Source organism: Panicum virgatum, chromosome 2N (assembly GCF_016808335.1).
Source record: "Panicum virgatum strain AP13 chromosome 2N, P.virgatum_v5, whole genome shotgun sequence".
NCBI lineage: Eukaryota > Viridiplantae > Streptophyta > Magnoliopsida > Poales > Poaceae > Panicum > Panicum virgatum.
This window is the reverse complement of record NC_053146.1, coordinates 7,833,262-7,859,602: the sequence shown is the minus strand read 5'-3', so window position 1 is coordinate 7,859,602 and position 26,341 is coordinate 7,833,262. Positions and strand designations below refer to the sequence as shown.

At 44.9% G+C, this 26,341-nt stretch overlaps 2 protein-coding genes and 1 long non-coding RNA gene across 3 annotated transcripts; 2 read left to right on the top strand and 1 right to left on the bottom strand.

Annotated features, from left to right (window-relative positions):
* Positions 1 to 1,110: 1,110 nt before the first annotated feature.
* LOC120659159 lies at positions 1,111 to 4,407 on the top strand (the record flags this gene model as incomplete). Its single annotated transcript, XM_039937205.1, has 4 exons — positions 1,111 to 2,143; positions 2,243 to 2,775; positions 2,929 to 3,707; positions 3,816 to 4,407. Coding segments are annotated over exons 1-4 (2,937 nt in total), but the record flags the coding sequence as incomplete, so codon positions are not given.
* A 10,315-nt stretch (positions 4,408 to 14,722) lies between these two features.
* On the top strand, positions 14,723 to 15,763 carry LOC120662339 (ethylene-responsive transcription factor 1B-like). The gene is made up of 2 exons (XM_039941508.1): positions 14,723 to 15,040; positions 15,215 to 15,763. Exons 1-2 carry the CDS (start codon positions 14,723 to 14,725, stop codon positions 15,761 to 15,763), a joined length of 867 nt encoding a protein of 288 aa, XP_039797442.1.
* Positions 15,764 to 19,180: 3,417 nt separating this feature from the next.
* On the bottom strand, positions 19,181 to 26,040 carry LOC120658700. The gene is made up of 3 exons (XR_005668811.1): positions 25,851 to 26,040; positions 25,252 to 25,723; positions 19,181 to 19,358 (listed from the first exon to the last, which is right to left on the bottom strand). It is a non-coding gene; the product is annotated as an uncharacterized LOC120658700 (long non-coding RNA).
* Between the last annotated feature and the right edge of the window lie 301 nt (positions 26,041 to 26,341).

Here is a 26,341-nt window from a genome sequence, read left to right as displayed (position 1 = left end):
CTTTCAGGGATACACGATGCGCTATAAGGACGTCGCAAATCGGTTGGTCGCATCACCAGCACTTCCGATTGATAAGAAGACAGCATTTGACGCAGTCAGCATGCCTGTTGTTGTACTGAGAGCATATCAACGAGCATGCTGCCTGTGCCAAGTGCTGTGCCTATTAATCGTAAATGTTGGTGCTGCGACTAGCCGATTGGTGACATCCTTGTACCGCACCGTGTCCCCCCGAAAGGCAGTGTCATCACCGCAGGGTTGAGGTTACTGACATATACATTTTCAGAAATAAAGGTTTATTTTTCTTCTAGAGGGTTTCTGGATATTGAAAAGAGTGTACTCCTGGAACTGAAGGGTGTCAAAGTAATTAGAAGTTATAGAGATTTCTTTCAATTAATTAGAGATTTCTTGAGGATTAATGATACATTTCGTCTTTTTTATATAATTTCATTGTTATTTGCAAGAGTTATTAATCTGATCATTGTAATTGTAATAGTAAATAATTTTTGCATTGTAATGGTAAGAATTTATAATTATGTGGAAAATAAAGGTATTTTTCAGTAAAATATGGCTTCAGCAGCTGGAGAGAGTGGCGCCGGTGGGGGTGATCGTTGCCCTTCTGGAGAGAAGGGCACAACTCGAGTAGGTCGTCGGTCCAAAAAACCTAGTGCTTTTCATAGGGCAGCGCTCCGTTATTTGGAAAAAGAATATAGAGAATGCATGGCAAGGGGCGAGGAACCTCCGTTTGATCTTGAGGATTTATTGCGGCGTTACGGTTCATCACCACCAAACTCGGAGGTTTCAGCTCCGCCATCTTCTTCTGCGCCAGCAAGAAATCCGTTAGAACATTCTGCGTTCCAACGCAAGGACGGTTGAAAACCTATGTGTTGTTGACCGAATTTTTAAATTTCATGTATAGTACTCCTTTGTTAAGTTCTGTAATGGATTAAGTACTCCTTTTAATTAATCAAGATGTATGAAGGAAATTGCATATCTTTTAATTATTCATGTTATGTTACATTTAGTTTAATTTAGGTTTGATATATTTTATTTATTCGATACGTGTAAAGAATTCAAATCGATTTATTTAAAATGCAGATGGACCGGCAATGGATGTACAATGCTGACCGACGTTCGAAAGAATTCATTGATGGCCTGCATTATTTTTTGTCTGTGGCTGAGGCAAACAAGCAGAATGGTTTTATGTGCTGCCCGTGTGTTCATTGCAACAATAACAAGGATTACTCATCTTCAAGAACCATACACAGCCACATTTTCGCAAATGGTTTCATGAAAAAGTATGTTTGTTGGACGAAGCACGGAGAACAGGGGGTTACCATGGAAGACAATGAAGAAGAAGATTTTGACGACCACTTTCCCGGGAATGCTGGAATCGGTGCATTCGATGACGATATTCCCATGGAAGAGCCCGAAGTAGATGTAGCAGAAAATGATCCCAGCGACGATCTGGGGCAAGCATTGCACAGTGTGCAGGCAGACTGTGAGAGTGAAACGGAGAGGTTGAAGTTCCAGAAGTTGTTAGAGGACCACCATAAGTTGTTGTACCCAGATTGTCAAAATGGATTTAAGAAACTTGGAACCACCTTGGAGTTGCTGCAATGGAAGGCGACAAATGGTGTATCCGACAAGGGATTTGGTGAATTACTCAAACTTGTTAAAAAAATGCTTCCTAAGGACAATGAATTGCCTGCCACAACGTATGAAGCCAAACAACTTGTTTGCCCTTTGGGACTGGAAGTGCAAAAGATACATGCATGCCCCAACGACTGCATCCTCTACCGAGGCGAGTACGAGAATTTGGATGCATGTCCCGTATGCAGTGCATTGCGTTACAAGATTAGAAAAGATGATCCTGGAGATGTCGAGGGGGAGCCTCCCCGGAAGAGAGTTCCTGCGAAGGTCATATGGTATTTGCCTATAATACCACGTTTGAAGCGTCTGTTTAGAAATAAAGATAATGCTAAGTTGATGCGATGGCACAAAGAGGAACGCAAGAAAGACTCGATGTTGAGACACCCCGCTGATGGGTCGCAGTGGAGAAAAATAGATAGAACGTACCCTAAATTTGATTTGGATGCGAGAAACATAAGGTTCGGTTTGAGTACGGATGGCATGAATCCTTTTGGTGAGATGAGCAGTGGTCATAGCACTTGGCCTGTGACTCTTTGTCTGTACAATCTTCCACCATGGCTCTGCATGAAACGAAAGTTCATCATGATGCCAGTGCTTATCCCGGGTCCAAAGCAGCCCGGAAATGACATTGATGTGTACCTAAGACCATTGGTCGAAGAACTCTTATTGCTCTGGGGCGATGAAGGTGTACGGATGTGGGATGAATACAAACAGGAAAACTTCAACCTACGAGCATTGCTGTTCGTAACGATCAATGACTGGCCTGCTCTTAGTAACTTGTCAGGACATTCGAACAAGGGATACAAAGCATGCACACACTGTTTAGATGATACCGATAATATATGGTTGACTCACTGTAAGAAGGTTGTATACATGGGTCATCGTCGGTTTCTTCCCATCAGGCATGCGGTACGAAAGAAGGGCAAGCATTTCAAAGGCCAAGCGGACCACCGAACAAAACCGATGCACCGTAGTGGTAAAGACGTCTTCAACATGGTAAAAGATCTAGAAGTTGTTTTTGGAAAGGGATCTGGTAGCCAACCTGTTCCGAACGAAAACGGAATGGCGCCCATGTGGAAGAAGAAATCTATATTTTGGGAGCTACCATATTGGGAAGTCTTAGATGTTCGTCATGCAATTGATGTGATGCACCTCACGAAGAATTTTTGCGTCAACCTGATAGCATTCTTGGGAGTGTACGGAAAGACAAAAGATACAGTAGAAGCACGTCAAGAATTGCAACGTATGGAAGAACGAGATGCCTTACATCCACAACAGCGAGATAATGGACGACAATACTTAAGTCCTGCCAGCTATACTCTTAGCAAGGAAGAGAAAGAAACCATGTTTGACTGCTTGAGCAGTATAAAGGTTCCATCTGGATACTCATCCAATATAAAAGGAATCTTAAATTTGGCAGAGAAGAAATTTACAAATCTCAAGTCCCATGACTGCCATGTGCTTATGACCGAACTTCTTCCGGTTGTGCTGCGGGGGATTCTGCCTGATAACGTCCGGTTAACCATCGTGAAGATATGTGCCTTCCTCAACGCAGTTTCTCAGAAGATAATTGACCCGGAGAATTTGATAAAGCTGCAAAACGATGTGGTGCAATGTCTTGTTGGCTTTGAGCTGATATTTCCACCATCTTTCTTCAACATCATGACACATCTTCTAGTGCACCTTGTCAAAGAGATTGATATTCTTGGACCAGTATTTCTACACAACATGTTCCCATTCGAAAGGTTCATGGGGGTACTCAAGAAATGTGTTCGTAATAGAGCTCGTCCAGAAGGAAGCATCGCCAGTGCCTACGGAACTGAGGAGGTCATTGACTTTTGTGTTGACTTTATTGATGACCTTAAACCGATTGGAGTCCCTGAATCGCGATATGAGGGGAGACTAACTGGAAAGGGTACATTAGGAAAGAAATCTTATGTCTGCACAGATGATTTCTCATTCAAGAAAGCGCATTATACGGTTCTTCAACAATCATCCTTGGTTGACCCATATATCGAGGAACACAAGAAAATTCTGCTCTCCAATTTCCCGGAAAAGTCTGAGGCATGGATTACACGTGAGCACATGAACACTTTCTGCAGCTGGTTGCGGAAGCATCTAATGCATAACATGGATATAAGTGAACAACTGTTCTTATTGGCTAGGGGACCATCTTGGAATATCTTAACATACCAAGGGTACGAGATAAATGGAAACACATTTTATACGATAGCCCAAGATAAAAAGAGTACCAACCAAAACAGCGGTGTTCGTATGGATGCCACGGACAATAATGGAAAAAAAGACACATATCACGGCTACATTGAAGAGATATGGGAGCTGGATTACGGTCCCAATTTCAAGGTGCCTCTATTTCATTGCCAATGGGTTAAGCTATCTGGAGGAGGGGTAACAAAAGATGAGTATGGGATGACAATAGTTGATCTCAACAATCTTGGGTATAGAGACGAGCCATTTGTCCTAGCCCAGGATGTCGCTCAGGTTTTCTACATTAAGGACATGTCCAGCAAGCCAAAGAAGGGGATCAACAAGCAAAAGGATGAGCCTAAGCGACACATAGTTCTATCAGGAAAGAGAAACATCGTTGGAGTGGAGGACAAGACAGACTTTTCAGAAGAATATAATAATTTTGTTGCCATTCCACCTTTCGAAGTAAATGCTGATCCATGCATCCTGCTAGCCAATGATGATGCTCCATACTTGCGCCGTGATCATAATCAAGGGACATTTGTGAAGAGAAAGTCTGTTACCGCTAATCCTTCATGTACTTGAATCATTTTATATTATTGTATAAAAACATAATCGCAATTCGAATACTTTTATTATATATGTACTGTACAATTATACTTTATGTGTTATTTATATTATTTTATATATTTTTCACTTAATTACTAGACTCAATTATAATTTTCATTCAATAATGGATTACTCAACTAATTTTATCTAAAATTCACTTTTTAAACGTTAATATCGTGATAGAATCCACTTTCTATCGAAAAGCAACAGTTTGAAAAAAAAATTCACCTAATATATTTTGCATGGTCAAAATAACAAATATGATTTCAAAAAAGTTAGATATTTCATTGACCCAATCACTTGAATGAAAATTAATTATTTTTGTTGCGTGTATCAAGTTTATATAGAGATAAGAAATTTTGTTCCATAATTTTTGGAATCATAATTTTATTAACTGAATTAACAAATGAAAGCCAATTTTAAAAGAGAAGTAAAAAGAAACAAAATCAAACATAACATTAGGCGGGAACGAGGGAAAACGGGCCCCTTTTGTCCCGGGTGGTAGATCCACCCGGGACTAAAGGTGGGCCACGGGCTGGGAATTTTCCCGGCCCGCCCAAAAACCCCTTTTGTCCCGGGTGAAGCCACGACCCGGGACAAAAGGTCCTTTTGTCCCGGGTGGTGGCTTCACCCGGGACAAAAGCCCCCCCCCCCATATATTTCCTTCCTCCTTCGCCCTTCTCCTAACACTTGGTTTCTCATCTGCGCCCGTCCTGCTCCCCCCCACCGCGCCATCGACGTCGCCGCCGCCCAGAGCCCCAACCTCACGCCGCCGCCCAGAGCCACCGCCGCCGCCGTCCTGCTCCCCCCACCGCGCGAGCCGAGCACCGCCGCCATCGATGTCGCCGCCGCCCAGAGCCCCGACCTCACGCCGCCGCCCAGAGCCACCGCCGCCGCCGTAACACCCTCGCCACCATCCCCTGCTCGCCGTCGACCCGCCGCTACAGGCCATCCCAGCCCACGCCGCGTACCCAAAGGTAGAGCTCGATCTCGTCCCCTCCAACACAGAGCACTAACAGAATCACCATGCTTGTCTGCTGCTCTCAAATGTAGGTGCATTGATGCTTGGTCATCAAATTGGAAATGAGGCTTCACAAAACTATTATAGTGTTCACCCTGAATCTGACTTAAATCATCTGTCACAAATAGGAAATGGAAGGAAATAAGCTCACGGATCGACACAAACGCACCGTGTAAATCATCTGTCAAACTTACAGTACCACAACAATGACTAACATAACTTTCTAATTATGATCTGCATGAGAGAAAAATTATTGATAAGTAATTGACATGAATCTATGAATTTACTATAATAACATTCAGGGTCCAACTTAATTGACGTAAATTGCTGACTTCGATTTACTAGAAAGAAAACTCTTGGCAAGTAAGTAACATGGATCCATAAATTTTCTATAACATTTACTAATAAAAAAACTTTTAGTTTCGTGCTACTTAGACCTAAGTCCATAAAATCAACCACAACAAAAGAACCTGATGAAATCGGCACAATTCAAAGAAAGTAGCAAATTATATGGTTAATTTAGCATTGTGCAGGATCAATGAAGGTCTAGAAAATTACGAGAATTGTGTACTAAGAAGCATGGTAAACTAGTATAAGAGCGATCAATCATTCAACAATACATTTGTTATACCTAAAAGGTAAAAGTAATGCAGCAGCCTGGTACATAAACTACTAAAGCTGCCTGTACCTAAAAATAGATGGAATCATACTGGAGAAAGGCCGAATCCCACTGCATTTGACACCGAGGTTTCATCTCCTAAAAGATCGTCCTACTACGAGAGTCCCCTCAACACCTTCTCCATTCCATTGAACCCCAGAACCTCTCGCTACGTTGGGAAGCTCCTGCCTCTATATATATAGTTCCCCAATGTTCTTTAATTTTTAGTTTTCAGAGTGTGTCGAGTGTTTGCAGCACTGAGATCGACATCGTCGACCAATTATGGCTCATTTTCAGTAGCTAGGAAGCTACACTCATGTAACTTTGGGACATGCTCATAATTTGAAATCATAATTTAGAGTTCATGTTATTTAGAGTGAAATCATAATTTGTTGTTAAGAGTGAAATCATAATTTGTTGTGTAAATAAAGGTATATTTACAAATTTTTAAATGTATGAATGTATGTATGTATGTATGTGTAAAGTGAGTTTAAATTTCTTTTAAATATTTCATGTATATTTCTTGAATTACTTAGTGAAATATTTCTCGACCTCATCCATCGATCGGTACTTAGTGAAATTATCGATAGAATATTTCAAGTTCATTTCTTGAATTACTTAGAGAATATTACTCGACCTCGTCCATCGATCGGTACTTAGTCAAATGCTCGCAAATATGTGGATTATTTAGATAATTTTTTAAGGGTTTTATTTGTATTCATATTTTAGTTACGATGGACCCGCGACACACAGACGCGGAAGACGAACAGTTCTTGTTGAATATGATTGGCGAAGGTCAAGGAGATGTCGCTGAACAAGCTGATGATGGCAGCAATACCGACATATATTTGAATATGTCCGGTGATGGAATTGAGGCACCATCTATTCAGGATGACGCTGCTGCTGAACAAAGTGCTAATGTACATATCACAACTATAATTATTTGTAGTGACAATCATATTTTCATCTGAATCTATATGAATACTATGAATGTTTTTTTATAGCCGTCTGGATCATCGTCGCAGCAGAAAAAGACGAAGCGAGGCCCAACAAAAAAACTGGAAGGGCGGTTCATTATAACGGAAGTTGGTCCAGATGGCGAACCGATCGCTCCAGAAGCTGCCGCCAAAAAATTCATAAGACAATCCGGAAGTATTGTCAGGGACCACATCCCGATCAGCTTCAAGCTCTGGAAAGCTTCCAATCCAAGCGAGGAACGGGATGCGGTACCCGAAAGAGAAAAAGAATGGTGCTGGCGGGAGCTTAAGAAAAACTTCACGGTTCCAACTGAATCCGAAGAGATATGCAAGCACTGGACCCTGAGTAAGATGGCCGAACAGCTGCGATCATTCAAGAAAATTTTGACGAAGAAATATATCAAGACCGGGACCACACCCGTATTTACCGGCGAGCTCGAAAAGCTCAGGGGTCACTGGGATGCATTTGTGGAATACAAGTCTTCAGAGCTTGGGCTTCAGAAGGTGCAGAAGGCCAAAGACAACGCCTCGAAGAAAGTGTACCATCACACTCTAGGCCAAGGAGGCTACAAGCTTGCAGTACCCAAATGGGAGAAGATGGAGCAGGATCTGCTTGACAGAGGCATCCAACCTGCGACCATGAACTGGCCTGAAAGGTCAAGGACCTGGTTTTATGGTCACGGGGGAAGCTTGGACCCATTGACTGGTGACTGCGTCTATGGGCCAAACCTCCAGCGAGCAGCCCAGAGACTACAGGAGGCCATACAAGCAGCGGCCGAGGGAACATTCAAGCCGGATAGAGAGAGGGACGAGCTGACTTACGCCCTTGGGAATCCAGAGCATCCGGGCCGCACAAGAGGCAAAGGCGTGGTTCCGTGGAAGTATGGGTTCAGGGATTACATTGAGTCATATAGAAGCCGGCAAAGAAGAAAGAATGATGAGCGGGAGTACTTGCGAAGGCTAGAGGAACGACTCATGTCACACGATCAAAGACTGGAGGAAGAGGTTCAACGCCAAGTGGCCGTAGCAATGAGCCAGCAACAGCAAGCGCAAACGTTGCCTCCAGAGCCTAGTGTCGCAGCCGATCACCTGTCTCAGCGGAAAAGCAGCTGCGCTTCCACAGACGTCGCCGCCGCCGAGCCCACGGGGATCCAGGCCGCAGTTGAAGCGTCGGCCCCGCAGCGATTTCCAGTGGATGAGATCACCCACCGGACACCTTGTGACCTGCAGACTGCCGTTAAGAACTTAATGTTCACTGTTGCGTACGGTACCGCCATGCCAACCGAACCAGGCGACGTGTACCACGGGCAGCAAATTCCGCCTAGATACACAAGAGTTGGCATGGAGCAGGTGTGCCAGGGTTGGGAGACGCTCGAGCTTGATATTCCCGGAGGCGATGGGGAGAGGACACTAGCAGAAGCCATTCATGGCTACATCCTATGGGATAAGCGCTACATTGTCCTAAAGTCGGATGATCAAACACCAAGACCGGCATCTCAGCATGCCTCTCCAAGACCGGCATCTCCGCAAAACTCCCCAAGGGCAGCACTGTCTCGGCAAGGTTCACCGGCACATTCTCCATCACCATCATCTCATGCGCCGATGAACACTCAAGCGTCACCGTCGCCTCCATGGTCACCCCCTCCGCCGCCGGCAAAGAAGCAGAAACGGCCGCCGGCAAAGAAGGTAGCTGCACCGGCTAAGGAGCCTCCAAAGAAGAAGGAAAAGAAGAAGAAAACCAAGGAGGCTCCTATTAAACCCTGGGACATGAGCCTTGAAGAATGCGATCGGATAACTCAAGAAAGAGTTAAAGAGCACTTCAAGCCGAAGCCGAAGCCGGAGCCCGAGAAAGTGATAAATCCGATAGATTTGAAATTTTTTAAGGGAATGTGCGAAGCAAATAAGAGAAAATTCATTCCGAGAGACCCCCCTTCAGACTACGAACGTACAATTATCAAAACTACTGAGAAAAAGAAGAGACAATCAAAGTCGTCGTCGTCCGACGTTCCACAGCTCGGAGCCCAAAAGAAACAATCAATAGAGCCTCTCGTAGTGGGACAGACGACGCAAGAACAAGACTTTGTTACATTTTTGAAAGAATCAAACCTGACGGCCGCTCAGATTGCAGGGGGAGAAGATATTCCAAAGGCCGATGTGGTCGTCAAATGGATGTTTGAGATCGGCAAAACTCTTGTACCCCCCGAAGTAGTGTCTGTGCTTCCAACGCAAATGTATAAGCTGCACCAGCACTACATGCGTGCGATGGCCGATTGCATCTTCATGCAGGGCGCAAAGATTAAAGATGACGATTTCTTACGGGGGGAGGCCATTCTATGGATAAACTGGGAAGAAATTTACCAACTATTCCATCAGGAGGCCCTCGACATCTCTATGGTCGCCTTGTGGGTTCTGTAAGTATTTTACTCTCCTTACGTATTGTTTTGCATGATCTCAACATACTGATCTCTTGATTTATTCGGTATCATGTAGAATGGAGATACATACTTGCGGAAGAAAGGGATACTCTCACCTCGGCTTCATCGACCCAATTACTTGTAATTGGAGGCTTCTACGCGACAATACCGATGAGATATTCCAAATGTTGTTCAAGTACATAAGCGTTTATCACAACAAGCAAATGATATTGTTTCCTTACAACTTTGCGTGAGTGATTCCTTCCATCTAACTCTTTCTATTCTGTAATCGAATTGTTTAAACCTTAACTACCAAGAACTGCCTCCGTATAATCTTGCAGTGAACACTGGGTCCTAATTGTCATAATTCCCGAGAAGAGCCTACTCGTGGTTATGGACTCATTGAGGAGACCTCCAGAACAATACGAAAATCTTCTTAACATGATGAAAAAGTAATTCTACCACTACTCCGTCGGTGACCGATAATTTGAATCACTTTGTTACTTGACTATAATTGTTCTAATCGTGCACAGGGTTTGGAAAGAATTCGCTAAAAATCATCCAGGCAAATTTGACAAGGAATTGAAGATCAAGACAGATTTTCCGGTACGCACTTGGATGATTCATTGCACGATTCATTAGTTTTATTATGTATTCATGTAAATACCTGATAATTTCTTCTCTCTTAAAGTGTATGAGGCAGAAACCAGGCACTGTATTGTGCGCATACTATGTATGCGAGAACATCCATGGTCTGGTAGGTCCTCCAAAGGGCTGGACAGATTGGGAGGAGGAAGTAAGTAAAAAATTTGTTAATATTTGAACTCGTATTTTAATTAGTCGAAATTAATTATCCCCTTTTTCCATAGGTCGGGGAGATGCGCGATAAACTCATACCGGAGGAAAAGATTATGGCGATTCAAGAACAATTCTCCGGATTTATTGTTGAGCAAGTCCTCGATCCAAAAGGCGAATTCTACTACGATGGAATATCTAATATTGACAATCACAGCAAATATGACAATATACGCGTATATATGTAATTAAGAACGAATATAACTATGTAAATATATATGTGTGTCTATGTATTAAATTTCTATTTATGAGTATGTATGTATGTATTAAATTTCCAAAAGGCGAATTCTACTATGTAATTAAGAACGAATATACCTATGCAAATATGATGGAGTATGTATGTATTATATATATAAGCACTCCAATAATATATATGTGTATATATATATTTATATAATATTGGTCCTAGACATTTTCATATGTAAAGGAATTCACATGTATAGATATGTGTATACATATATATATAAGTGAATTAATTTATATATGAAAACTATCTAGGAAAAATATTATATAAGTAACTATATATATATATGTATATATTAGTGGAGATCATACACACTGAATTCCAATACATAAGTTTAATTGAAATGCAAAAGTATAATTGAAATAGAAAAAGAATTGAGAAAAGAAAAACATGAAAAAAAAGAGACATTTTGTCCCGGTTGGTAACACCAACCGGGACAAAAGGGTGCGCCAGCCACGTGGGCGCTGGCTGCACCTTTTGTCCCGGTTGGTGTTACCAACCGGGACAAAAGGTCCTCTTCTGTCCCGGTTGCCAGACCCGGGACAAAAGGGCACCCCTTTTGTCCCGGACTGGCGTTCCCGGTTGGGAAACCGGGACAACAGCGGTTTCCCAACCGGGACAAATCAACGTTTTTGTAGTAGTGACATGCAGTCGATCGAGATGCCGATTATGTAGAGTTGAACATTGAAAACCAGCTTGATATGAACCAAAGAGGAACCCAGCACCGTAATCTAGGTATACATATAATAATCTAACCGCATCAGTTGAGATTAGCTGTGGAGAATCACATCGCTATAATCTATATTTATACCTACTTCTAAACCAAGTATGGTTTCCACCTAAATTTTTGGTTTGGTCCGTCTCGTGTCATTGATAGGTGGACCTTAGTCCATCTCGTATGTGTGTCGGAACATCCCCTCCGTACACGACTCGATCACGTAAATTCATACAAATTAACACACGGGTACCTATATGTATCCGATATTTATACCAACTTTGTTCGTAACAATGCACTGGCATAATTGATAGTATATGTGTATATAGGGATCATTTTGATCCCTTATTAAATGATAAGGGTGACGAATAGATACCCTGCACTACTTCATGTTTAGTATCACCAGCGTAGTTCAGTTCAATGAACTTGCAAACACCCCCTATGTGTGCGCGCTAAGCTGGCGGCAGGATTCGATGGTTATTATACGGAGGAAACCCTGGTGGAATCTCCTCAAATCTAGCATACAAATATAACTATGTTGGTGGTTTGTGTCGTTAACAGATTAATTTTTCCTGAGGGAAGTTGCTGAGTGATAACACTACATGAACTAATTAAGTATCAACACTGTTCGTTTGGCTGTGGCTAGTGGCTGGTGTTAATTTGTTATGAAAACAAAGTACTGCTGGCTGACTAGTGGCTGGTGGCTGGTGCTGATTTGGTATAAGAGAAAAACACTGCTGGCTAATTGGCTGACAAGCCAAGCAAACAGAGTTTTATGACATCCATCCTGGGAATGACATATGAGGCCGAGGGGCCCTTCTGTATGGACATGGAGGTTTTATGTGCCATTTGCTTGCCCTCTTCTAAGAATGCGCGCATTAATGCGTGATTATATTAAAATATGAATTTTCTCAGTCGTTGTTCTTTTTTGTCTCTGAATTTATTATCTAGGGAACGTAGTACTCTTAGCTTACGACACAACTATATATGTCAACAATTATATAAATTCACTGGCAGACGCTACCTTGTCCTTTCAGCATCTTCTATCCCTACATACTAGCTAGTATAAAAATAGGAAATGTCCTATATATGTAAATTGCTTCTAGCTCTCCGTAGCAGCCGGCTAGAGCCATACATAGATCCTTCACGTGCTACTGGTTGCTTCCAAGAACCAGATATGCCTTTGATAGGTCTATCTGTTCCAGATATGCGTGCATGGTCTGCCCTGAGGCAACTCCATATATATGCCTCTATAAAGTGAGACAAGAACAAAACAAACAGACCAGTTTATTATTCTTCCACCGCAGCTTCTTTGTTGCTTCGAGAGATATTATTTCTAGTTATTAGCTAGTACAATTGTTCAATTTTGGGGCAACAATCGTTTGGGGTCAATGTTCTCCCCTTGTTGAAGATGATGACAAATTCTAAAATTGTGTCTTAAAAAAGTTGGCGGTGCGGAGTTTGGGTTGTATGATTCAAGTGGAATGATATTTTGGTGATTTAGTGAGCAAATTATACTCTTTATATATATGACTTTCAAAGTTCATCACCCCGCTTGACTCATCAGTTGTGATGTGGAGGGGTTCAAGGGTTGCTTATTGCTTTGCTTTGGTTTGAAATAGGCGCCCAAGAAATTGAGGTCCTAGCCTTGCCTACACTAGAAAAATCCATATTTACATATATAGCATGGCACGGGCATGGTGATGGGGAGCTTGATCGCATGACTTTAAGTTGAAGTTCAGATAATTTTGGAGATACAAAGCAACATTTTCTAGACGATATTAATCAGTGTTGAGCACAATTTATCTTTGTACAGGACTTGTTGCTACTTAATAATCTGGTACGATTAGTTCCAAATCTATTAATAACAAATTACTTAGCTGTTTGAAAACAATGAATCTTTTGTTCTATTGTAGTCACTGGTGTTTTCTTCCACGCAAACGAGGTTGGGACACAATACATGTAGTGTAGTTATTTGGTATTCACCACTGCCGGTATGATGGTAACTGATAAGGGAGGATTTATATGCCTAGTTATGATACTATTAATATTTGGGTAAAGTCAAATTTTCAACCTGAACTACTACAATCATCCGATTTTCAACACAGAACTACAAAATTGGACATCCTGCACCAGCCAACTATCAAAACCGTTCAGATTACCCCCTTGAACTGAAACCGCTCAGTTTTGGTCCATGTCACTTGTCCGACATGGCGCATGTGGCCACATCAGTTTTTCTCCATTTACCTGCGCGCAAGCGGAGGTGGTGGATCGAGCGGAGGAGCCTACGCGCGGCGGCGGGGGAGGGTGGGGCCGGGAGGAGCGAGCACGCCGGGGGTTGGGTAGGCTTTGGCGGAGCACGAGGGCAAGTGGGAGCACCGGGGAGGACGCGGCAGCAGTAGCTAGGTAAAGTCGGTGACGGTAGTGGGTGATGGCAGAGGAGGAAGGGAAGGTGCCTCGCCGCGGACGAGCCTAGGAGAAGTTGTGTGGCCGGGTCCCCAATGTCGGTGGCGAGCTGGCCGTCGTGCCCGTCGTTGTGCCGTGGCCATGGTCTAACAGAGAGAGGGGGAGGTGGTCCACCTGTCTGTGAGATAAAGAGAGAGGAGATGGTAAAAGAAGAAAAGCTGACGTGGCCACTAACGCCACGTCGGACTGGTGACGTGGACCAAAATCGGGTGGTTTCGCCTTGAGGAGGTACTCTACACGGTTTTTATAGTTGGTTGGTGTAGAGTGTCCGGTTTTGTAGTTATGGGTAGAAAATCGGACGATGATAGTTCATGGTTAAAAACGGACATTACCCTTAATATTTTGATAGGATGGCAGGTATAGGTTGGTTCTAACAGGATCCATATGTGGATGGTTGGATTGCAAACGATTTTTTATGATGGAAAAGATTGGAAACTAATAAATTAGACTGGTAAAATTACGAAATAAATGTTCAAGTAATCGAGGAATGGATGGGCACGGTTAGTTATCTTAATAAGTTAATATCAAATGTTTCTCCCGCTCTATACCGGTTGAGGAGAAAATGCTGACCCTCGTATTTTCATATTTCTGAAATGTACCGCAAAAAAATAAAAATTTGAAATCAAGTGGAGGTGGAGCTGTGGTTGTCCCCTGTCGTTGGACTCGATCGAACCCCAAGTCAAAACTAAACAATCATCAAATTAGGCTAATCGAAATGCGGTACAAGAATTGTGTGTATAAATAAGCACCTAGACCGCGGGCTAAATTGTTAAGGTAGCCATAGCTAGACTACTACATACTCGTTCGTTGCGTCTTGCGTTGGACCACATCATACTCTAGCTAGCTAGCTCGACACATCAATTGCCCCAAATTTGGACAAACTCCGGAGGTGAGAGCGTGTGATCATGGAGTCTCATTTCGACACCAGCTACTACTATGGCCACGCCGTCGCCGCCGCCGCCGCCGCCTACGCGCATTGTGACAGCCACTACAGCTTCCAACAACACTACGACGGCGGCGGCGGCGCCATGGACGCCTCCGCCGGCTTCCAGCCGTTCTCCACATACGATCCTCACACGTATAGTGGCGACTACTACTACCATTCATCCTCATCTGCAGCCGCCAGCTGGTCGTCGTCCGGCGCCGCCGCACCCTCCAACCACCACCAAATGCAGCTGCTGCATTTCGGCAGCGGCATGGACGACGAACGCTACACCTACCGAGTAGACAGCGTGGGCGTGGCGGACATGGATCGGTTCAGCGCCCTCATGGGAGGGGCCCCCATCTCCACAACCACCTCCAGCAGCTCCGCCTCCTCCAGTGCTTCGTCGGCGACGGCGCGACCCGGCGCCGCCGACGGATCGAGCGGCGGCGGCTGCGGCTATTTCCTGCCGCAGGCCGGCCATCAGGCGGCCGACGACGACGCGCCGCTGATCGGGGTGCGGAAGCGGCCGTGGGGCAAGTACGCGGCGGAGATACGGGACTCCACGCGCAACGGCGAGCGCGTCTGGATCGGCACCTTCGACACCCCCGAGGCCGCCGCGCTCGCCTACGACCAGGCCGCCTACTCCATGCGCGGCCCTGCCGCGGTGCTCAACTTCCGCGTCGAGCACGTGCAGGAGTCGCTGCGCGCGCTGGGGCTCACCGCCACCGGCGCCGCCGCGGGGGACTCGCCGGTGATGGCGCTCAAGCGGCGGCACTGCCTCCGCAAGCGCCAGCCCCGGAGCAAGAAGGCGGACGCCGGCAAGGAACAGATGACGGCGCCGCCGAGCAGCCACGGGCATGGCAAGCGAAACCAGGCTGCTGCTCCGGCTGCTTCCGTGCTGGAGCTGGAGGACCTTGGGGCGGATTACTTGGAGGAGCTGCTCTCGCTCTATCCGACCAATGAGCTAGGGAACCCATTCAGCGGCGATCATCTGTGTCATCCATCATTCACTGACACCTGAATTTCCGATAGAAGAACGCACGGCGCACGCACACACCCTATACACATTGACAACAGGCCGGTCGTGCGCTCGTCGCATGCGCTTTTGCTAGTTTTTACTTGGTTCAATTCATCCATTCTCTCGTAGTCAATTCATTTAAATTTATTTTTATTTCCATCCTGAGTCAGAATAAGAGGCTTCGCAGCTACCATATACATGCCATAGAATTTATTTTTCAATTTTCTCACATCAAACTAAGACAATGTAGTGGTGAATCTTGTAGAAGTGGCTTGTGCTTCCATTGAGGAGTTGAATGAAATGCATCTGCAATTTTGTCTGGATTCGTTGTCATAGGTTCTTGCCACGCTTGAGGTCGTTTGGGTGGCTCAAGCACATGAAGGTCATCCTGCTACTTATCCAATTTAGCTGGGACGATGCTGTCATTATTAGTGTTGCAGGCTTGCAGCCATTGTTGTTGAAACCTGTAACTAGTAACAAGGTTATAGGTTGGTACATTTTTGTTTTTTCTGTTCTGTGTTTGATATATATATACCTCTAAAGGTTCTAAACTGTATACACATTGCTAGATCTCCAACAAATTCTTATCGACCTTTCAATCACCTAAATTACATATATACGCAAATATGGAATTTTTTCTTCAAATTTAATGTTTTTTGAATATGTACAGATCTATGCACATGGGTGGAGGAAAGTGATTGAATACTATAGACATCGATCAAAAACTATCCCCAAATTTTTACAGTTCTGTGAATGGAAAAATTATCCCAGTTTTGCGGGTTCTAATCTTGCATCTACCCTGAAACCATGTTTTCCATTCCGAGAACATCTTCCATACCAAAGATGCTTGGGTCCTTCCTTATTCTTATGTGATAAAAACATTTTATTTTTCCCCTGAAAATATGAGCTCAGAAACTCAATTTTTCATCTACTACAGCAAATCTCAGTTGTTAAAAACTTATCCTGTGAAAAAATGGATTGTGTACATAGAATCCATTCCTAAATGTATACTCAATAGATTGTAGCTGCAGTTTAATTAAGTGGAAAGCATCTAGTTTTAATTTGAGGAACTCAAGGACCTTGAGTTAATTAATAAGAGTTAGCTCAAAAACATTGATATAATTAAAATTACATTTCATATTAGATGTGAAAACATAATACTAGAAATTCCATAAAGTTGAGAGATCACAAGTTAATAGTTGATTTCCTTTTTCTACTATATCGCTTTCAGTTTATCCATCAAATTAGTAAAGAGCAACTCAAAACTTCCTAGACCAGCAGCTCGTTGTTTTGGGTAATTTTCATGAGAAAAAATGTTAACTTTGCACAACTTAGTTATTGGTTTGCTTTTATCTACTTTCATCTTAAAAAAAAAAACCCGACTTGTGGTATGGCAGCTACCTAGTAAGTGCATAGCAGATAGAACAAACAGATAATTTACAATACTCATGTTGTCCTAAAGAATGGTATGCTATCATGGAGGATGGAGCCAGCAGGTTCAGTGTATAGACTCCATTAGTAGCATGCATTACATTAACTGTTCATCTGGAGTTAGGAACTCTTTCCGCAAATCTAGCACTACTTTGCCCTTATTATACTATCGCAAGAAAAGAAGTACAGGCTACACAAATATTTGTATGACCTCTCTACTGCCTATCGACGCATTAACAAGTAATCATCATGTTCAGATCCTATCATCAGTGAGTTATATGCTGCTCTTTTATTAATTAATCACTTACAGCTTCATCGATCTGTGCTTCTCCAAAGATGCACATGCATATGCAGATGCCATCAGGTACAGATCACATTAAGCCCGCAAGGTCTGAAAGAGATCACTTCTACATCTGCTCTCAAAAAAAAAAGATCCCTTCTACATCAAGGGCGGTCAAAGGGGCAAAAAAATGAGAGTTACCAAAGAAGTGTTTCCCGGACACCTTTTAAGTTTCCTTGGGAAGTAACCTCCTTTTTATTGCATGCAGGATACACTAAGTAAACCCATCACATTATGTTTTCAAGTTGACACATACACGCAATTAGGCTAGCTAGTATTGATAACCAGAAAATAAAGCATGAATACAGTCTTTTGTTACTCTTCCCTAGTTCAGATATTTTGCAATATGCGACAGCTTGCACCGCCCACCTGATTAGGTTGTATATAGGTGCGACAACTGATGACCGGGCAACATTTTTCTAGTTCGGACAGAATGTTTAATATTTAATTTTGGCTCACTGACCCTACACATTAATTATATACAATCTATTAGTTTAATTGTGATACTTTTTTGGATCAGTTATAGCTTCTTTTCTGCAGAAATTAAGTTGACTCTCACAAGATGTGATGATTGATTGCGCCAATAATATTATACTGTCTGTATATATAGTGAAAGATTTTCGATAAATATATTGCAACAATACTAACCCAAACTGCAAACTTTGCCTTTCTCTCTCTTCTCAAATTTGTTGATAAGACATCAGATAGATAGAGAGCAACAGATTATATTTTGTATTTGTATAGTCCAGATCAGACGTAGATTATATATCTACACAGAAGGCTAATAATTAAAGTTTTGCTGATTTGTAAACTGTCGAGTGTGCAGATGGACAGATCAAGGATGATGACGTCCAGGTGTTTTGTCGTATCCAGCCGCCCTACGTCAGGCATAGTAGACCTATATAATAATATCATTGGCCTTTTCATACAACCCTATACTACCAGTGCCAGTAATTAAAAAGAGGCACTACTTCAGTGCTTTTTTATTGAAGTCAAATCTGTTCACTTGTAAACTACTCTAGTCTACTTCTGGAGTCCAATATTTGTCTTCTCCAGCTGTGCACATATCTTAGATATCTATGGACTATGGTTGAACTATATTTTTGTGGTAGTAAATGAAAAGGCATTTCAAGAAGCTGAAGCCGTACGTGACAAAAGATATCACAGACAGTTTGTTCTCTCCTTTTTTTTAAGAAAAAGAGGGCGACAATTCAAAAGTTAAAATAGGAGGCGGGAAAATCCTAAAATTAGTATCGGTATTAGAAATTTATATTGTAGTTGCTTGATGTTTAAAACTTCATTTTTAAAAAAATATTATTGCTTTAATAATTGATTACATCACCTTGCAAATAAAAGAAATCCAGGCTTTTACACGTGACTCCCAACAATTTACGGCTGGCTGCAGTAGAGTCGTTACCTAGTGAAAAATACCTTTGTACATGTTTTAATTTTCTTAGAGTTCTTTAACGTTGCTTATAAGGTACCAAAAAGTTGCTTCATTGTATAACTTTGGGTTGAATTGGTAGTATTAGTGAAGTAAAAAAGTGTACAGAAGGGAGCAGATTAGAAGAGGCTGTGGTGGGTTTGATTGTAGCGTGAAAAATGCTCGATATGCCATACTGTTGTATTGACCGGTGTGATTTACTATATATGAAAAGTAGAATTTGCTTATTCTATTTGTCTTTCCTAATTGGGGCGGCCTTACGGGCCGGCCGCACGTTAGCCGTGTCCTTTTCACTATAAACATTGAGACAAAGCAAGTCTTCAAGCCTCACTCTCTAGCACCAAAAAAATATAGGCTGGCACCATCATCGAATTTGTGTGAGCCTGCTATGGCACCAAAATAAAATTGAATCAGTATTAATACTATTTTTTTCTTTCAAATGGAATATTGATAAAAGAGGGCAAATAATCAGAATATGAAATGCTAAAAGTAGGAATGGATTTTTGCTTGAAATTGATCAGTAGACCAACATGTTTACTGAATACAGACCTATCAATTAAAGGGGGAAAATCAGGAAGATGTCAATTCAACTAGCACAAAGCTAAATAAAATTGGTGGCCGGCAGTTCTGAATCACCCAAATCATATCATGTGCAGATGTTGTATCGTTATTGAACTTGCGCCAACCCCCCAGAAACATAAAACAAAAAACATAGTGAGCACAAAACTAAAATGGACACAGATGGCTTATGCATGATATGTAAATTGCTTAACAATAAAAAGAAAATTGCTAGAGGGCAAAGCTATAATTTCAGAAGGGATACAAACATATCATTTAACCATACACTAGAAAATTATAGACAATAAAAATAACAAATTGGGTGGATGTGGAGTGACTAAAATTTAGGTCACATGCATCGAGCGACAACAGATATAGAACCAAAACAATAGTATCCTAAGTAGCAATGAGCTTATTCACCTGACATTTCTAAACAACCCTATTAATAGTAGCATATATAGAAACACAGCAACAAGCTTACTAATCCACATTTCTAAACACTAGCCCTAATGATAGCAACAGATACATAAGAAAAAATACAACAGTATCCGGAGCAGCTATGACATATTTCATTGGTAAAAACTTCATACATATAGCGCCATATATAAAAAATGAAACCGTAACTGAAAAACTTGAGAAATTTGTAACATCCCGGATTTTTCCGGAATGTTAAATAGTCGAAAAATGTGAATTTCAAAAAAATTCGTGGCAATGCTGTAAATATCAACCTAAGTAGGATTTCTGCCTCCTCAAAATCCTAGTAATTAAAAAAATTTGTTTATAATTAAGGATAATGTTTTGCTAGCGTGGAAACATTTGGAGTTGGAGTTTGTTTGTATCTACCTTGTTTCTTTTTGGATTCGAATAATTTTTGTTTGAACTTGAGTGGCAAATAATTTGAATTGGACCATTCAAATTATTTACAAAATACTAACTAACCCCTATACTAACTTGGGCCAAGCCTACTAACCAATCCAACCCAGCCTGGCCCGGTTTCACCAAACCAGCCCACACCAGCCTGGCCCAGCTGCCCACGCCACCGCGGCCCAGCCTGCTGCCTTGGCCCGTCAACCGCCCCGCCAAGCCCCTCTTGGGCCGCTCCACTCTGCCAGCCCAACAACACCTCACGCCTCCCTCACCTGTGTCACCGCCAGCCTGGACCCACCCGCCAGGGGGTCCTATTCCCCTTTCCCCTTCCCAGCGACACCGCCTCTGCGTCGACACCGCCTCCGCGCTTTTCCTCTCCGCCTTCGCTCCGCGACGAATCGCGGGCAATGGCCGCGCCTGCGCTGCCCCCATCAGCCACGATACCCGGCGCCCCACCTTGACCGCCCGCGCGCGCCTGCGGAGAGAGCGCCGAGCCGCCGGATCACGCCACGTGCCCCGAGCGCCCGAGCCGAGCAGCCTCGACCGTCGCTCGGCGTTCGCGTCTCGAGCCCCTAGCCGTGCCCCCTCTATATAACCCAAGGTCGCCGCCCTTGGAACCCTAGAGCTCCCAGGGAGCTTTTCCCTTGCCGCCGCCACAAATCGAGAAGAGAGAAGGAAAGGGGAAGGAGTAGAGGGAAGAGGAGGAGAAGAGGAGAAGGAAGAGAGGAGGAGAAGCTCGACGCCGTCGGCCGCGAGGTAGAGCAGGAGCGCTGCTGGTGCCTCGACATCGAGCCGACGCCGCCGTACCCGGAGCCACGAGGAGGAGGAGGACCGCCGCCGCCAGAGCTTCGTCGACCCGGCGCCCCGATCGACTCCCGCGACGCTGCTGTTCTGCCTGCTCTGCGTCACCTCGCCACGGCACCGAGCCCGTCTTCTCCAAGCCCGACGGGTGAGCAACGCCGTACCCCTACCGTTCCCGAATCTCGCGCTGCCGGCGTTGCCACTGGCCGCCGATGAGACCGCCGTACCATCCATAGGATCGCCCAGTCCTACCTTCTTTGTGCAGGGACCCTTGTGACGCCGTAGACCACACCTGCCTTGCCCTCTCTTGGCTCCGCCATGTCCGCGCTCTACCCTGCGCTGCCGTACCGAGTACGCTCGCCATGGCCACGCCGCGGTTCTGGGAACCAGAAACCCGCGCGTGTGCGCGCTACCCCGAACCTCAGCTAGCCTAGGCATCGCCCCTTGGCACGTCACAATGAACTGAGCCGCTGCGGCCTTGTCATGGCCTTGCCATGTACAAGCCCGGCGTGCACACTTGTGCGCACATTTGCCCGCGCAGCGAGGCCACCACCGGCCGTGCCCTTTTCACGCACGCGCCCACCTTGCCGCTGCAGCCTCGCCGTGGCCATGCCACGCGCGCACGCCTCATCACGAGCCCCTGCTCGTGCTCGCCGAGCCACTGCCACCGTGCCTGCCTAGTCCCACGCACGCGCTGCCGCACCTTGCACAACCTTGCCGTGCCCTGCTCTGCCGCCGCTCCGCGCCATCTTGCATTGAGCACACCGTGGCCATGCCGCTGCTGGCCCGACCACCGCGCCGCCACCTCGGCCTTGCCGAGGGTCTATGCACGCGCGTGCTCTCGGCACCGGACCACTTGGATCTGCGCCGTGCCTTGCCCTCGCCTTGGCCCCACACTTCCAACGCACACACGAGCTTTGGCCAAGCTCTGCCTTGCCTCGCCATCGTCCAGGCCGTTCTGTCCAGCCCCGCCGAGTTCAGCCCATCCACGGCCTTCGCCGTGGCCATGCGCTCGCGCACGCCTTGTTCTACCACCACCGCGCCAAACCTCGCCCTTGACCATGCCGACCCGCTGCCGCCTCGTTTTTTGCCTGCAGCCCGACGCCGTCGTTGTCCGGCTTCCCGCAGCACCGCGCGTGTCGAGGTCGTAATGCGGCCTCAGCCTCGCGATGTGCCCGCGCACGCGCACGCTGCATTCCACGCTCCACTAACCCAGCTGTAGCCTCACCTGCGCCGTGCGTCGCCGCGGCCGCGTCGCCCTTGGTGCGCGCACACACCGCGTTCCGCGCGCGCACACGCACACACACGAACACAGCCGCACCGGATCGACCTGGCCACACCAAATCCCGCAGCCTATGACAACCAGGCCCCTTTCGTCAGGAGGAGGAGAAGGCGCTGCCACGCGGACCCGGCCTGTCAGCGAGAGAAGGACGTGAAGGAAGAGAAGAAAGAGAAGAGAGGGAGAAGTGGGCCGCCGATGCTCTGCCGGCCCAACCAGCCGGTCCATGAAGAAATGATGGAAGAGAAGATTAATGGGCCGCCGTTGCCTTGAGCCGGCCTTGTTACCTAAGCCGCAGGCCCAGTCCACCTGCCAAAACCGAGCCGACCCCTTTTTGCGCTGAGCCGGCCTGTGGGGCCGCGAACTCAGCGGCCCAAGCCGCCAAGCTGCTGCCTGAACCGAGCCGGCCTGTGAGCCGACGCCCGAGCCGACCCACGAGCCCAAGCCAAGCCTTGTTGGGCCGTTGGAACACTTCCGGCCCGTTAGCCCTTGCAACCTTTTTCCTTTTTCTTTTTCTGGTTTTACCCTGACGCGCGGATCCCACTTGTAAGTCTCTAGTGTGAGACTGACCTGCGGGGCCCACTGACATGCGAACCCCACTGAACCGGTTGACCAGTCAATGTTGACTTGGTCAACGTTGACGTCAGCAGGGCCCACTGCTGACGTTAGCAGAGCTGATCCCCAAGGTGACGTCATGATGATGTCATGTTGACGTCATCGTGCCACGTGGCACGCTCTGGTGCTGCCACGTGTCACCTTTGTGTTTTCTCTTTTCCGATAATTATTTATTATTTCCAGAAAATGCTTTAATATTAGAAAAATCATGGTAATTCAACCGGAGCTCCGAAAAATATGAAACCAATTTCATAATTCTTTTAAAATCATGAACTACGCGTTAGAATAGGTTTTGTTGTGAGTTGGATCTTATTTGAGCCTGTTTTGTGCATTCTTGCACTTTGGCCCCTGTATTTATATGTAATTACGATTAGGTCCTGACTTGGAGGAGTTGACCGACGTCCCGGACGACCAGAAGATCCAGAAGGACTACCCCGACACCCAGAGAACCCAAAAGGACGTACCCGGAGACCAGAAGCCCCAAAGGACCTGGAAGACTACGAAGACCTATCAGGTTCACGCCCATTCGCGATTGAATACCTATTATGCATTGCTTGCTAGATACGCTACGCTCCTAAATTGAGTGATGAGATGAGGTTGCATGGCCATTTACTTTCCGTATTCCTTGTTTCCCGTACTTAGCTTTGATTGATGCATGCTATTGCTACTATGAGTGAGAATTGGGGTATGGGAATATATGATGTGATAGTCCTTGCTTGCTGGAAGATGCCTCCACATATATGGGAGTTGGTGATTAGGTTACAGCGGGGGCGAGCGGACCCTTTTCCCTGATCTTCGGATCGGGAGCCGGGGATTGTGTGTTGAGCACAATCCTGTGAGCACCTGTAATGAGTGACGGGCACCTGTGGCGGGTGCTAGACCGTTCCTGTGGGAACATAGTAGAGGTGTAGTTTTGGAGGAGATACTTGTAATGGGTATCGATTGCAGACCGTGTTGACGGAATGCCAACTTGGACGAAGACGCTCGCATCAGTGGGATTAAGGACTTGACTTTGTGGCCCTAGTGACAGAACTATGTCAAACGTGCACACCACTTATCCTTTATGAGGGGGGACCCAGCCCGAGCTAGCTACGCGCAGCACCATTACTGCAGGAGGATAGTGTTTCAGTGTCAAGGGGAGTGGGCAGGACCCTTTAGCCCCCGATCGCAGGATCCATGGAATTCCATTCTAGATAGCTTCACAGCCCCGGGCGACCTACTGCGGGAGGACGCACCCCAGACCGGGAGTAGGATGGTGCCGTAGCTGTTAGTTTCGTTGACTGGTGCCTCGGAGTCAGTCGGTCGACGGGTCGGCTGGTGACGGGGCGAGTGGGTACAGGTGTACAACCCCTGCAGGGTGAAAACTATACGTATAGCCGCGTACTCGGTCATGTACAACTCTGGATCTGGCACCACACTGTAGGTAGAACCACTTTTCTACCTCCCTCTAGTACCACTTTTCCTGCTTGGATAGCAGCTGAGGTGCGGGGAGAGGGAGTTCCTGCACCGAAATAGGGTTGAGACAGTTGTAGTGGAAGATAGGAGACCGAGAGTCCGGGTTGCCGGAGCTGCCCGTGTTGAAAGGTGTTTTGGATGACTTATACATATACTGCTTGCATAGGAAAACATAACCTATCCTTGGCATTATCTTTATACCGTTTGCATCCACCAAAAGCTTGCATACGGATGGTGACATGAACCTATCCCGTCCTTGGGGATAGCCTGATAGATGCAGGATCCGAGAGATGGAGTCGACAGGACGACAAAGGAAGATGATGAGAAGGATGGCCCGAGCTACACTCCGAGCTGCCTGTGGCGAGGAATTGTGAAGATGAAGTTTGCCCAGAAGACTAGTTATCGTTTCCGCTTTCTGTTTGTTTTCTTTTAAGCCCAAGGGGTTTGTACTCTGAGATTTGTAGTATAATCCTTTGGATTATGTAATAAATAAACCCATGTGATGTTGTAAACGTGAGTTATGTCTGTAATATTCAAATGAAATGGGTTCTGTATGTGATAGCTACTGATCTAGGGACTATCACGACGATACAGAGGTTCGGGTTCGCCTTTCGGGAACCGGTCTGTTTCAAAATTAATCTCCCTTTAACCAAAATCAAAGAAATAAAAAAAGTACATTGGGCCAAAAAGAAATGACTCACCTGCAAGCACCACCTTTATTGACGCCAGGTCTGCAGAATCTAAGCTATAAGTTCTCCTCGTTGCACATGACAAAAGGGGTGTAGGGAACATCAGATACAACAAAAGAATTTCCAATGAAAGCACTCCAAGTGAATTATTAATGTAACATGAGAAAAATTCTACCAAGACCAAGGAGTTTGTAGAGAAAAAGGCAGTTCTGTAGTAGTACCACAATATAACTAAGTTGCATGGTGCCATGCATGGCTATTAAAACCTTGCTTACAGATTCAAAGAAAATCCATCATAAACAAAAAAATGAACATGAATAATCAACAAGGAGCGATGTGGTCTAATATGTGATCCCTGTCCTAGTAATGTCTAACATGTGATACTTCTTTCACAATTTCAAACAAGAAAAGTCGACTCACCAAAATCGGCAGATCCCTGAATGGTTATATATGCTTAATAAACTACACTGCCTTGTTGTTGATCCTGAAAAATTCCAAATAAACAAATCATGTCATGCTTTTGCTAATGAGTTGTTTGAGGAAAAAAAACAAGATAAAGCTTTGATCCTCATTAAAATGTCTTATACTAAAATGTATTATTGCCTACTTACACAACTAAAAAAAGAGAGTTTGCTATGCCACATTAGATGAGGCACCTTGCTGCTGCTGCTTTTGCCCTCTTGTCATTGTAACTAAGGTATGGTTATTTGAATAGCATTAAGCCATTAACCCAAGTGGATCAATAATTTGATGTCTGCAACCTGCATATACACACAATTAAAAAGGCAACTATGTGGTTCTGCATAGGCAAATATGTTCGAGCGATTAAAAAAAGGTAGCTGTCAAATCTCTGCTAGAACCCAGACCTAGAAAAATAACTATTAAGATAAACCATTTTACTAGTAAAAAAACAAAAGAAAAGAACAAAATAGCATCAGTTATGTTCTAGCTATGATTTACGTGAGCCATCCATTTCTTCTGATGAAAAAGGCATGTCTAAAAATCAACACGTGCACTAGCTCCTGATGTTAGTTATCTATTCTCTACTATATTTAAAACCTAACCCTGTTCTTTATACTGAATTTAACAATGAGTAGGCTAG